Source organism: Rhagoletis zephyria, unplaced genomic scaffold, assembly GCF_001687245.7.
Source record: "Rhagoletis zephyria isolate East Lansing unplaced genomic scaffold, Rhagoletis_zephyria_1.1 Rzeph_scaffold_04501, whole genome shotgun sequence".
NCBI classification, from domain to species: Eukaryota; Metazoa; Arthropoda; class Insecta; order Diptera; family Tephritidae; genus Rhagoletis; species Rhagoletis zephyria.
Window position 1 is genome coordinate 21,752 of NW_016161584.1, and position 14,833 is coordinate 36,584.

The window sequence follows — 14,833 nt, forward strand, 5'->3', positions numbered from 1 at the left end:
TTCGACATTCTGCTATTTCATAATTCTTTCATTCTCATGTCATCCATCTTCCATTTCTTACCTTCCATTGCCGTTCGCATCGTCGAACGTGCCTGTCAAACACTGCCGCCATCATGCTTTTCAGTTTGGCAGGCACGTCCGCTGTTTGGCAGGCACGTCTGCTGTTAGAAAGAGAATAGACAAAAAGGGGCATAGGATTCCATACTTGTAAGTATATACGATGTTACTAACTTATAAACAAATTACGTTTTTTATTTGAAAGTGCATAATTTGGCGTCTTTTTTGCCTAAACGGTTTGATCTTGTAGAAGAATGCGGTGAGTTCGCGCCCGGTGGGTGCAAGCTGGTAATTTGATGGGTGAAAGCCCTCTAACAATAGCGATCATATGATTTTGATAAATACGTATGTAAGTGTTAAGTTTCTGCATTCGCTCAGGCATATCAAATTTGGGTATCTAATCTTTATGATATGGCAGCCAAGATTAGTAATGCTTTTGGAAAGCATTCGATGAAAACAACTGCGTTGTGTTGGACCACAGCGTGTAGCAAATTAAGTCCAGCAGAAAGCAGTATTATCTAGAAGCACACGAGCTTCTTCAGGCGAAATGAAATTTTGCTACATTGTACATATGTATATGTATGTGCCTTATCAATAGTGGTATTCGCCAAATTTAGTTAATTTGCCATTTTTCCAGACTGCCAGGCCATTTGCTCACTTTGTGAATACCACTAAAAGATCTGGTGCAACCCAGCTACCCAACAGTCGCTTCCAATATACACATACATATGTATGTTCGTTTATAAGCATTTTCAAGTTGTGTAGTACCATTAAATACAGGTTGGAAAAATGTCCTTGATCCCATATATTGAAGAGAGAGATACTGAAGAGTCGTACATTCACACTCAATTCTAAACAAATTTGACTCAGTAGCCCAGTTTCAAATATTTGCCACACTGTCTGCAGCGCGAGCACAAGTTACCAACTAACAAATTTTTGTGTTGTGGTTTTTACCACAAGAAGCGGCTTGAACGGCATTGTCTCTTAACTCTCAAAGGAGTCATTATGAAGATTTCTTGCCGAAGTACAAGATTTGTGTGCAATCATAGAAGGGTAATAAGGTTTTATTTTCAATAAAAGACCTCTACAGCCTTACAGTTCGATTCTGGTAACTGTCTTTTAACTCGCCACAGTCTTTCGAAAGTCAAAAGTCTTTCGTACGACAATTGTCAATTATGGCAACTATCTTAAAAGCTCTTTACTGTCTTACGAAAGACTAATGAAAAGAAGGAGGTCTTAGCTGTTCTTGCTGTCTTGCTGTTCGCCTTTTAGCAATAAGTTTTTTAAAAGATAAATTAAATTATACGATAAAAACGAATAAAAATAAGAATTTAAATTTGAAAATAGAAAAAAATAAAATGAAAGTATGTAATGCAAAATAAATACAAATATTTCTAAAAATTTAATGAAATTAAAAAAAAATCTTTTTATAACAATGAAATCTAAAAAATCAAATTAGATCAAAAATTAAATCAAAAAAAGATTAAAATAGTACCTACTTAAAAAAATACAAGTAATGTTTTTAAATGAAAAAAAAAATCCAAAAATTAAAAAAAAAAATATTAAAAAAGATAAAATAATGAAATAAGATTCTGAAAATCAAATGAAAAATAATATTTTTTCTTTTTAAGACACTAAAATTTAAAAATTTAAAGAAAATTAAATTAACAAAATAAAAGTTTATTTAATTTAAAAAAAGAAAAAAATTATAAAGTTAGTTTCTAAAAATTAAACAATATCGTTTAATTTAATTACAATAAAATTAAAAATCTTAAATAAAATTGAACTAAAAAAGAAACAAATTATTCAAAAAAGAACCAAAGAATAAATCCCTAAATATCCCTAAAATGTCTTTCGTACGACGAATGAAAGACAGATGGCAAGATCGTTCGAAAAACTTTTGTTATTCTAGCACACAATTCGTAGAAAAAAAATCTCTCTCGTTCACCACTCGCGGTGAAAATTTATGTTTAGAGAAAGCACTTGTATATCATTTAGATCGCGTCACTCCAGCAGCCTCAATTACCGAGTGGGAAAACAAATCGGGAATTCCAAGTTCGAGTCCTGGCGCAGTGGAATTTTATAAATTATTATTTTTTTAATCTATTTTTTTATTCTTTTTTAATGTAACTCTTCATTTTTTATTTTAATATTGGAAATACATATTTTTTAATTTAATTTAATTTTTAGAGACTAATTCTAAGTTTTTATTTTCTTTTGTAATTGAATATTTTTTCTTATTTGATTTTTCTAATGATTTTTTTATTATTGTTTAATAAGAAAACTTTTTTAATTTCATTTAATTTCAGGAGCTTATTTAATTTTTTAATATTCTTGTTTAGTTATTTTTCTTTTGATTTTATTGTGTAAAAAAATAAAAATATTTTTTTTAATTTTATTTACTTTTTGAAAATTAATTTTATTAATTTTATTTTTTTCAAATTAATGTGAAACTTGAAATACTGAATCTAAACTCTTCCGATTTAGACTTGTGAGGTATCATTGGAAAGGTATTTTTTACCCTTTTTATTTCTTTGCTAATAAACTTATATAACCCTGTAGTAGGCTGAACCGCCTCCAGACGGTCGTTAACTGAACACCTTTCTAGTGCACCTATAATAATTTGTTTCTGTATTCGTAAGGCACGATCTTTAGACAAAAATCTTATCCTTACGGCGAAATAAATTTGAATCCGTTACGTCAATCCGTTTTATTTTAATCGGCAGTTGAATAACAGATTGTGAAAGACACGGTTAAAATAAATTATTTCTTGCAATTTAGTAATTTCGTAATTAAAGAAATTTTTACTTTTGAAAAATTATTTGATATAAAAATATTCGGTGGATTTCGTAGTTAAAAGCACCGTATTTTGATATAAGTTTTATAATTATGTCACCATTCAAAATGGAGAAAATTGCTTTCGAACACAGACCGTCTACGGCTTGCCGACATATAAAAACCCAGTTTGCATTTTTGACCTTCTGCAGACGGGATTGCCGGTTCGTAGGTCAACATTGTGTAACAGAAAGCCGAAAATACGTCAAGGTATATCGGCAAGCCCGTCTCCAGACGGTCTTGGTTTTTCTCCCCTGTAGGAAAAAGTTACTGTCACAGATCGAAATGGACATCATTTTTGGATTTCTCGTGCTAAAATCACCCATTCCTGAATTTTTCAACTCATAAAAAAATTGGCCTACTAGAAGGTTAAAGGACAAAAGAGAAAGGTAGGATCAAGGCGAATTTATATAAGGTGGTGTTACTAGCTCAGCTGATTTTGTGTATGTGTTTCGCCGCACGGCTTCTAATATCAAATTGAAAAATTTTGTTTGAATTTCTACACACATTCTTACAGATTTTGACAGTTTATGCCGCCAAAGCAAAAACAAAACACATGTAAATTTTTGTTTTTGTACTCCTGCTATCACCTTATATTAATTAGCCTTGGGTAGGATGAACGAACGTCATTCAAATTTGAATTAAGATGTGTTGGTATTTGAAAACAAAAAAAAAATATTGGGGCACGAATGACTTTTTTCCCACAGAAAAAAAGAGTGGGAAAATACCTTTCTTCTGAGATCCATAAGACTAAATCAGAATAGTTTTAGCCGAGTTATTCAAGTTTTTCGTAAATCAATCTTTGAAAAAGGTAAAAACAAACAGCATCAAAAATCTTATTATTACGATTCCGTTCAAAAGATTTAAAACTATTTATTATTTATGCAAATTTTCTAAGCTTAATCTGTTCTCTCATCTGAGAAGACTTTTTTCAAAAAGTTCTTTAATTCTTATTCATAAAAAACTCAATTTTTGGGGGTATTTTCAAATCGCTCCAGCTCACGTAAATCTTAAAATTTTTCCGAAATATTTTGGTGGACGTCTTAAAATATAATATATTTTTGTAATACCGGCGGGAAAACCGCAACTTTTTTTGGTAATGCAGTGTAATATACGTGGGTATCACAATATCAGACGCAAGAGATTTGTTTATTTCTTAACTATATTTAGGAGGGTTGCCAGCTGTTTTAGAAGTCTTAGTTAACTTATGCACATATCCGAAGACGAAGATAATGTGAAAACGAGCACGAACATGAAGAAGAATACTAATACGGTGACCTAGGCTAATATAAAAGGTAATACAATTTAACTTGAATGTGATCTTAATAATATCACGTATTCTACGTTTAAGTTTAGCGGCTGTGGCTCCATCACAGCCCGTAGGTCAGGTAATTTTTGTATTAAAAAATAAAGAACTTATTGCTAAAAGGCGAACAGAGGCTGCGTTTCTTTATACATTCCGGATAATCCCATTTCACAGCCGGAATAAACAGAATGCGTTTGAAATATACGTTAACATATCATCAGGAACGTTCTAAAGAATAAGTAAACAAAAAAGTTTATTCCAAACGTTCAGAATGAATAAAGAAATGCAGCCAGAATAAAGCTAAGATCTCCTCGTTACCAGATCTTTCAATTAGTCTTTCGAAATACAGTAAAGAACTTTCAAGATAGTTGCCAGAATTTACAATTGCTCTGGTATTTGGATGCCTTGCTAAAACTATAGCCACCATTTAAGTAGGGAATGCTTATACCACGTATTCCTCAGTCCACATCGAAGCCTCCTCCAGAAACTGGGTAAACGTTTCGCTCAGCACTGACTCTTGAGGGACTGCATGGCGCACAACTCATGTTCCCCTCAATCTCAGGGGGTCAAGCTAGGTATTTGCTTTCAACAAGCAGATGGCGGACTTCAGACCACTTTCAGGATTGCTGTCTGTTGACTCCTTGAGGCACAATCACTTGACTGTTGTCGGAATGCTTGACCACCCTGCCTGGTCTATTGACCATAAGTTAATGAGCTGGGGTGGCTAAGAAAAATTAAATAATCTATTACTAAAGTTTTTAAAACCCGAAACTCGCATTAATTTTTCATATTACATCCAGTAAACTGCGGTAGACAGAGGGAGAACAGTGTTTTCAACGAAATTCCTGGAAACCTGTGTACCAATACTTGAAATCTGCCGTAAGTGGCCACTCGCATTGGTAATTTATTTATGTGCATTATCAACTCTAATACAAAAATTATAGCAACCAACCTTCAGTAAAAAAAAAAACTCACTCAAAGTCAAATGTCTTTAAAGCCTATTAAAGGGGTATCAAATATTTTAATTTTTCATTACTAATTTTTAACAAAAATTAAGAAAAAATTCATCCCATCGATTTCATTTAAAAGATCAACTCACCAATCAAATAAAAGCAAGAGCAATTTGAAATGGAGTTGGATCAAAAGCAATCCTGTGATGGTTTCACCATGGACACAACTTCAAGCTCCAATATTAATTTTCCTTGTGGCCGTTTCATGGGCAAAGTAGAGAAACCGGGCAAAACAGACAAATCAGATGAGGCAGAGAATCCATGTGCGCCTATATTTTCCACCTCCACCTCTTCCTCATCGTCCAATACTTTGTTGAGCCAATATTTCGACGCTGAGTGCCAGAAGCACGATCACACACGCAAAGAACCGCCCAACATTGGCTACGAGTTGAATGTGGCTAAAGCTATTATGCAAAAATATAGCAGTATCAGCGGCGATAACTTGTGGGCTAAATATAAATAATGTGAACACATCTTTCGTAGATCATTTTAATTAATATGCCCCCTTTTGTAGATTTGATCACTTATCAGACATTATCAAGCGAGTCATCGATGAGCGACCACCAAATGTAATTGATTTCTTCGAAGAATTCAGTCGTAATGTACGCGAACAGAAGCTACATCTGCCAGAACGATTTCCACCAGATGGAGTTTTCGAAGAGTGTCGCCTCTATCGTGTGGCCAAAAAGATGCTTTTATCTATGAAGGTATGCTAACAGAAGAATACTAAGTCTTTGATGCAACTTGAAAGCAAAAAATGGAACTTATGGAGTTAACCTGAAAGTTTTGTTGATATAAAAACATAAAATGTTCGTCCTCAATACGTCCCTACGTTTTGTTTCATTAGAAACTAGAGTACTGGTTAAATGAATTAGTTGTAGAGGTTTACTAAGGACGTTCTCGTTTCTTCCTACAAATTTTATCTTTTCATTGCGATTTTCTTAGTATCTCTGCTAAGAGTTCAATGACAAGGTAATTTTTATTTTTTAATATTTAGGTTACTACTTACTTAGGTTACGTGGTTGGTAACATTTTTCGGTAGAAACAAAAACGCCTTAGCTAATACTCAATGCCATCTGCATTCTTACAGTTACCCGTATACGATTCGAACGAGCTGCCATTGGCTGCGGAGGCAATTCCTTCAGAGGAGTCCAAATCGGCAATTTTGGGAAGTTTGAAACTTGATATTTTGGACATGAGCCGTTTCGTAACATTCAACGAGCGTGTACAACACTTGCAATTCTTTTGGAATCAATGCGGCTTCGGCATCAATCCAGATGACATATTTCAACTCGCTTGCTCCATGGATCGTTTACAAATGCATCCATCGATTATGCAATGCCGTTTCTGGGGAATGATGAATGGTCTCAAAGCCTCTTATTATGTAGTGGAGGCATCATTGTCGCATGAAGAAGTACTCTCGCGAGCCGAACAAATGACAGAGGAGCTACAAGAATACAATAAGGCGATGATGGCTCGTATGGTATCACCCGAACAGCCAGTACCAACTTTTGTCGGCCCTGAGCTAACACCAGGAAATATGGGTTGGGATGACCATCCGATTGAAGATTTGGAGAAAATGGTGCCAGTTGTTGCGCCGATACCAATAGTCGCAGTTAAAGAAGTATTCGCTATACCACCTGAAATCGTAGGTACGGGCGCTAATCGCTTTTCGTATTTTGTTGTGAACTCCGTTTCGGATGACTGGATAGAGTTGCCTATGGTAACACCTAAACAAATCAATGCCAGCCGCCAAATTAAAAAGTTTCTTACGGGCGATCTTGAAGCTGACATTGTATCTTATCCTTGCTTTCCGGGCAAAGAGAAGCATTACTTGCGTGCACTCATCGGTCGAATTACCGCCGGTACGTACATTGCGCCAAATGGTTACTATCGCAAAATGACGAAGAAGGAAAAACGTGCATTCGATGGATTCGAAGACGATGACGAGGAAGAGGAAGAAGAAGACGACGAACCAAATGATTTGGGCGAGGGGGAAGAAGAAGAAATCGGTAAGCTGCAACATCTTGAAGCTCGTTTTTAAGCTAATCATTTCCTTCAATTGCAGATAATGATGTTACGCTGTTAAAAAATGAAAAATATGAACCGGAGCAGCTAGAATATCTTACAAATCTTGAGAAATGGTTGCACGTTCGTCCGAATTTACTACTTCAGGGACGTGTGGTTTGGTTCGATGAATTGAAGGCGAAAAAAGAACGCGATAAGATATTGGAAGGTTTGCGGAAACAAATGCGTACGGAGGAAATGGTTGAAGAAGAGGAAGATTTAGAGCAGGAAGAGGAAGATGAGGATGTGGATGAGGATGAGGAGGGTGAAGAATTATCCGCACCCGAAGTTGGACCACCAATACTTAATCCAATCTATTTCGATATTAGCGATCAGTACACCATGCCATGGGTAACACGCTTCACCAGCAGGTACACCAATAAAAATGAACGCATACTTGTCATGCAATCGAACATTTGGCCGGGTGCCTACACATTCACCTATGATAAGCTATGCGAATCCATTTATATCGGTTGGGGCCATAAGTATGTGGCACGTAATATGCCATTCGTTCATTTGGCGCCTGTGATGGATGAGTATCCACATGGCGAGGCGGATTTTATAGAGACAACCGATCCCACACCCGAAGCGGAGGAGGCCTATAGTCTAAGTTTGCTCAAGAAACAAAAGAAAGTGGGTGATGGTGAGCATTTGAGTGAATATGATGAAGAGTACTTGGCTGATACAAGCATCGATGACGATGATGATGATGTATGATTTATTGAAATTTTTCATAATGCTCGTACTTATAATATTTTCTCACATTTTCTATAAATTAAAAAAAAAAAAAACCTAACAAACATGTGTGTTTTATTTCCTATTAAAAGTTGTACATAAATTATTCGGACATTATACTGGATGCTTTTTTGATGATGCCACTCGTTTCAGCATTGATAACTTTTTATGCTTATATACAGATGGGGGCTCCTGTCGTGCCTTTTCGAGAATTCCATATCTTGTTCGTTGTGGCGACTGTTCGGATAACCGTTTTGGTTTCTCTTCTTCTGCTCTTTTTTCTAAAGCCTTTTGTACACCTTTCTTTGGCTCATCTAGACTTTCTGTTTTGGGGTTTTCTTTGCTCTCATTTGGCATAATTTGTTGGTTTGTTGTTTTCAGTGAAGAATCTTCCAGCTTCTTTGTCAATACAGCCAGAGATAATAAATTGTGGGACGGCATATTGCGTCTATCTGCAATAAATCGGTATTTGAATACCCCCATTGAATATTTGAGTAATATCGCCGGGCCGTAAAATAAAAAACGTATCTGGGAAAAATCTATACACATAATTAAATTGTATTGCAATATAAGGGTCTCTATTAGAGCCAATTAAAAGCCAAATCAACAATTTTTATAATTTTTGTCTTTTTGCCTGTATGTATGCTTGTACGCGCATCACTGGAAAACTAATTAGTTAGTGAATTATAATTCATGGAATTGAATGTTTTCAACGATGTATTGCTAGAGCAATTAGTGCAACTTAAAATACACAAAAAATAGAAATAGAAAATTGCAGAAATAGAAATGAAAAATTGCAGTAAAAGTTAATTGATACGATAAAGTAAATATTGCAATAGGCTGTCAAACGAATTAGATTTAACCCTAGAAGCCTAATCTATTTGGGAGTAACGTACAGCCTTAACATACGTCGTAGAGGCTTATGTACTTAAAATATAACCTGTGAGCTAAAATATACTTAGTCCTGCCTTATTTTTAAAGAATATTGAAGTTGTGAGTTTGACTAATAATAAAACATAGTTTTATTAATAAAAACTATAACCACATTTATTTAAAACAACAAAATAAAGAGTAAATTTTGTGTTAAAATTAAAAAAAGACCCACTCCGTAAACGCCTCGCAGACGTAGATTACACTTTTAGGGTTAAGAAGGCTTACAGATGAAAATATTTTTGCGGAAGGTTGCCACTTGTTTGAAAATTTTAATTCAATTCAATTGATGACATGAATTAAATATTGCAATATGAATCTCAAGCTGAAGAGTTTTTTGAAGTTTACTGCGAAAATAATATTTTATAAGGATTGCCACATATTAGAAAAATTTAATTAACTTAAATTAATAAGAAAAGTTAAATATTAAGTTAACCCACTTCTGAAGAAAGCGCGTGAGTTTATAAATTAAATTCCCAGGAGAATGTCGATATTTTACCTACTTTCTAAACACTTGGAAAATATATTATCTAACACCACCATTCATAAAAACTGGAGAATGCTTTATTAATAGAAATTTTGTTTAAAAATCTTAATTCATAAAGCTCTTTAAATCGATTTTACTTTTTATGAATGAGGCCATAGGAGTTTTGGGACGGAGTAACAACACAAGAATACTTTTAAGACGCAGTGAAGCACGCCGAGTGTTTGTGTATTCCGGAATTCGCTGAACGCAACTAAATGTGATAGTTAATTCAGGTAGGTCCACATAAATTCTAATACCGAGATACGCCCTTTTGAATTATTATTCCCATCTATTTTAGAATCCGGTGCAAACCCTATCTCAACACATTTTCAATACATTTTCAAGTGAAATACGGCGTTTTTGAACTGAATTCTGAGCTAGGCTGTTCAATAAAATTCTGAAAAAGGGCGTTCTTGAAATGTTTTTAGCGATAGAACGTTCTTAAACTGGCTGCCAAGTTCAAGTTTTGACTTTTATATTTGACTGAAAAAATAAAAGTAAAATTTTAACTTTTATATTTCACCGAAAAAATAAAAAATATTTTAACTATTATATTTGACCGAAAAAATAAAAGTCAAGTGTTAACTTTTATTTCTGACCGAAAAAATAAAAGTCATATTTTAACCTTTATTTTTGACCGAAAAAATAAAAGTCAATTTGTAACTTTTATTGTTGACTGAAAACATATCGATGAAAAAATAACGATTATTTTTTGACTTTTTGAAAAAAAGCATAACCGTTACCGTCCCTAATATATAACGTTTACTACAACGATCGAATATTCGATTTTAAAAAGGAATTCGAATAATCATAGCTTTGCGATTATTCGAATAATCGAAGAGAATCAACTATTCGAATAGTAACATTCGAATGGCAATCGTACAAACAATTGCTATTCGAACGTTCAAACATACGAATAATCGAATTATTCGAATAATATCATGAGCTCTAGCTTTTATTATCAACTTGGAAGCTTGTTCTGATATGAAAAATTCTTTGTTTGTAGAAATTGGGTCTTATTAAAAATTAATGACTTTAAATACCTTCCTTATACTTACCCACTTCCATCTTGTAGGCTAACTTTAACCAGACAGTCTCGGACAATAAATCATTAACTGCTAAACCATGTTTCGAAAGTTTTTCCAAAAGTCCGAGTAAGCCGCCTTGGCGCTCACTTTCATCACTATCAGCCTGCAATAAACGACGCTCTGCGAACAAGCCACGTTCTAGAGCTCTTCCGAAGGACACCACATCCGTGTTACAGCCAGTAAGTAGAACCACGACTCTAGAAAAAGGAATACATATATTCATAGGTAAATAAATATATGTACATACATAAAAGCATATAGTATATTTATACTAAGCTATTATCAACTAATAATATCCTGTACCTTTTCATTTGCAACTCATTCAATTGTCCCGCCAATATTGCTGCCAAGCCCACGGCAGCAGCACCTTCGACTATACACCCTTCTTCTTCAACCAGCCGTAGCATGGCTAGAGTTATCCAAGACTCGCGTACCACCACTAACTTGTCGATTAATGTGTATGCCATAGGGAAGGCATTACAACCCATTGTTGGCACCAGTAAACCCTCAGCCACTGAGCTATTTGGTGCCGTATAAATTGGTGACTTATTCTCCAGAGCACGCGTAAAGCTGGGACATTTTTCTAGCTCCACGCCCTGCAGAAGTTCCGGCGATTGATTTGGGGGTGAAAATAATTACTTTTGATGCATTTGATGAACTCACAATAATCTTCGTATTTGGTGATGCCATCTTAACGGTTAAGGCCATACCTGCTATAAGTCCGCCGCCACCTATTGGCACAACTATAGCATCGATTTTTGGTACTTGATTTAGAACCTCAAATCCAATGGTGCCACAACCAGCAATAACATGTGGATGATCGTAGCCATTAATATATTCCAATTGACGCTCCTTGGCCAAGACCAATGCGACTATTCTGGACTCGGCAATGTCGCGACCTTCGATAATGACAGTTGCTTTATATGAGCGGCATTTTTCGATTTTCCAACGGGAAGTGCAGGTGGGCATTACCACAGTAACAGGTATATTTAGTTGATTTCCATGATAACTTATGGCCTGTAAAATAGGGCTCAGAAGGCATTAAAGTTTCGTTGTGGTTACGATCAACTATCAAACTAATATTTACCAAAGCATGATTTCCGGTTGAGGCTGAAACAACGCCAATTTCCTTCTGCCTATCGGATAGTAGAAGTAAGGCAAAACGTGCGCCACGTTCTTTGAAACTGCAATATAGACATACGTACGTAAATTACGAAAGAAAGCATTTTAATTGAAGTAAAATCTATTTTTAATAAGGACCATACATATACAATTAAAGAATGATGCAACGAATTGAAAGGTGATGTATCAAGTTCGGACGGCAATATTGGAGTATCTATACGGTTTCCGATCAGAGAAGAATGGGACATAACTAGTACTACCCGTAACCGATGACGGTCTATCCACCTACAATGAAGGTTCATAGATGAAGTAAGATCGATCAGTATTTCGTCTGTCAAACGGTCACAATTTCGTGCAAGCTGAGAATGCCAGTGTCTTCCATTTTAGCCGCATCTCGCACTGTGAATATGGCTTTTTGAAACGCTGTTAAGGAAAAGCACGAGCCTAGTAAGTTTGAAAGCTTCTGCGGCATCCTTACTTCTGATCGCTGACACTTTTTAGTATTTAAAATATCGTTATATTTATAGTTTTCTTACCTACCTGTTACTTGCATGAATTCTTTCTTGAAATACAAATCCATATTATAAGCAGGAGAATTTGCAGCACGCTGGAAGAGAATTTGAACGTAAAACTTTCTATACAAGTAACTATGCATATCGGAATTCAATACCGTGCATGGCGTCTTCACCACTTCTCCCTTTAAAAGTAAATCGGCCGTGGTGATATGTTCAAGATTTATATCACGTGGTTTTTTTGGATTACAGTTTACATCGATTATGTCATCATCCATTGTACTAAAACTACGCCTGAAAACTTTCTTGTCTAAATATTGTTTAAGATTTAACTAGTTACATATGTATACAATTTGTACAATTTAACAAAATAAATAAGAAAAATCATGATAAAAATATAAAATATCTTTGAAAAGCGAAATTTTAGTGATGGAATTTCCAATTTTAATATGATCAGTTTTCCGTCTATATTGAAGGAGTGCCGAATACCAAATTACTAAAATCCGCATTCATATGTATAAACCAAAAAAAATATTCAACTAACGACTTTTATAAGCAAAAATCGTTACTATTTACTTGTAGCAGTCTCGATACCAGGTGCATTGGTAACGATATAAACTATGGGTATTCAGTCATCTTGGATGAAATTTATTTATACATGTATATATATAATTTTAAGAGCTTATCTTTTCCACACATCGTTGTCATAACGAATAGTGCATAGACCAGACGAAATGATTGCGAAATATCAAACTCGTAATCGACAAATGATAGCTTAAATCTAATCAAATCTGCGTCAACTTCGTTTCAGCAATCTGGTATTGTACCACATATGGGCAATTCCAGCGAAAAGTCTATCGAAAAAATATAAAAGTCCTATATCTAACTTATTTATAGGTCGATTTAGCTGATTTTTATAATATATATATTAGTTAAGTAAGCAGGAACATTTTTGCCAAAAGGGGTCTCGTTAGGTGGCGCCAGGGTCGAGTTATTTGGAAAAACCGTATTTAAGCTATGTATGCCTTGTTTCACATTTGGCATGTTTAGTTTAACGTAGTAAAAAACAGATCTGCAAACAATGGAGCCGCTGATGTCAAAATAAAAAGTACGTTCGACATAAGATGCATTTTCTCTTCCCGTTAAAAATTGTTTCAAGAACAATATTAACAAAACTTTTTCAATGGGAATTTTAGTAACATAACGCCAGGTAACGTCACATTAGCTAATATAACTAATTAAACACACAGCAGAGAGATTTCTACATTTAAAAGCTTGGAAAATTAGACTTAGAAACTTCCAATAATAAATACTACAACAACTTTTATACAAGTCAAAATGCACTTCTGTTTTTCGAGACGTCACGCCAGTGCGTATGTTTATTAATATCTTTAAATCGCTACTACCTATAGTTGTATTTTTTTACTGAATAAGGGGACATTTAATTGCTATGCAAATCCAGAAAAACTTAATAAATTGTTTTTTTTTTTCAACATTTTGTCACTCCAGTTTGGAAATACCCATTTGTATGTACTTTAGAATTCGACAAGGTGAAGAGGAAAAATGGCCTTATGACCTTAACGTACCACCCTAATGTCAGTAAACGAAAGCTCTGCAAAAATCAATTAATTTTCGGTAGAAAAGGTTTTTAATTATTCCAGTTAAAAAAAAAATAATTATTTTGCCGAAGCACCGAAGGATGTATTTAAGCGACCTCTATTCCTCTGGGAAAATAGGTAAGCAAGCACCTTACCAGGTAATCAATGTTTTCTTTCAGCTTTTAGTACCAAAATTGTCATCATGACCAATGTCATACACGTTATTTTGCAACTTACAACCTAATGCTCATTTTGTGCTTTACTAGTAGATGACAGATCAATCTTCAGCACTCTAAAGCGGCGTCAGCAAACCTTTAAATCCACATTGAGAAAGGTGGAGTCGATGTCAGGACTACATCCAGGAGCCGTGGCTGAGCAATACGGTTTCTGGTAAATGGACGAAGGACTACAAGTTGATGGTGCAACGGGACGCAGGTAGACCTCGATCCTGCATGCTTATCAGGAAGGAACTAAATGCTTTTATTTTGCCTCTTCAGCGATGGAGACATTGTGACGGTGAGCCTGCAGGGTGCGACCGGAGAACTCTGGTTGATCTCCGCTTATATGGCGCACAAGGACGAGGTGGAGCCACCTCCGCGGTTACTAAGGTATACGGTGGCAGAAGCTAGATGCAGGAGGGTCCGCCTTGTTGGTGGAAAACGCCCTATCTCAAAAAAATTTTCAAAAATGTCCTATTTCAGAATTTGGTTGAAGAACGCCCTATTTCAGAATTCATTTCAAAAACGGCCATACATACGGCACATTTTCAATACATTTTGAAGTGAGATAGAAATGATTTCTCAATTTGTTTCCATTCTAAATGAAAATTTATTATGTAATAGTAGTTGTTCGTTTGGTTCAATTACATAGATGAACCGGTAATGCATATGTATAATCGAGGATTTCAATTAGGGTTGCCAACATTTTCTAAGATATTTATAGTACTTTTTCAAAAAAAAAAATGGAAAAAATAAGCAAACTGGAAAAAGGAGACAAATTTACAGGGGTGCGTTTTTTTCACTTTTCTAAATTTTTTAAATTTTTTTA

General features: G+C 34.9%; 2 protein-coding genes across 3 annotated transcripts; one reads left to right on the forward strand and one right to left on the reverse strand.

Moving 5' to 3' along the window:
- The first annotated feature begins 5,006 nt into the window (after positions 1-5,006).
- Positions 5,007-8,016, forward strand: LOC108370825 (radial spoke head protein 4 homolog A-like). The gene is made up of 4 exons (XM_017626236.1): positions 5,007-5,652; positions 5,723-5,915; positions 6,299-7,220; positions 7,277-8,016. The coding sequence occupies exons 1-4, from the start codon at positions 5,327-5,329 to the stop codon at positions 7,990-7,992; spliced, it is 2,157 nt and encodes a 718-aa protein (XP_017481725.1). The 5' UTR covers positions 5,007-5,326; the 3' UTR covers positions 7,993-8,016.
- A 43-nt stretch (positions 8,017-8,059) lies between these two features.
- On the reverse strand, positions 8,060-14,452 carry LOC108370826 (L-threonine dehydratase catabolic TdcB-like). 2 transcript variants are annotated; one of them, XM_017626238.1, is made up of 7 exons: positions 12,347-14,452; positions 12,213-12,283; positions 11,642-11,738; positions 11,218-11,571; positions 10,858-11,150; positions 10,525-10,751; positions 8,060-8,462 (listed from the first exon to the last, which is right to left on the reverse strand). In XM_017626238.1, exons 1-7 carry the CDS (start codon positions 12,464-12,466, stop codon positions 8,125-8,127), a joined length of 1,500 nt encoding a protein of 499 aa, XP_017481727.1. In that variant the 5' UTR covers positions 12,467-14,452; the 3' UTR covers positions 8,060-8,124. The 2 variants fall into 2 exon arrangements, with proteins under 2 accessions (XP_017481727.1, XP_017481726.1); XM_017626237.1 differs by having other exon boundaries at positions 12,213-14,452.
- Between the last annotated feature and the right edge of the window lie 381 nt (positions 14,453-14,833).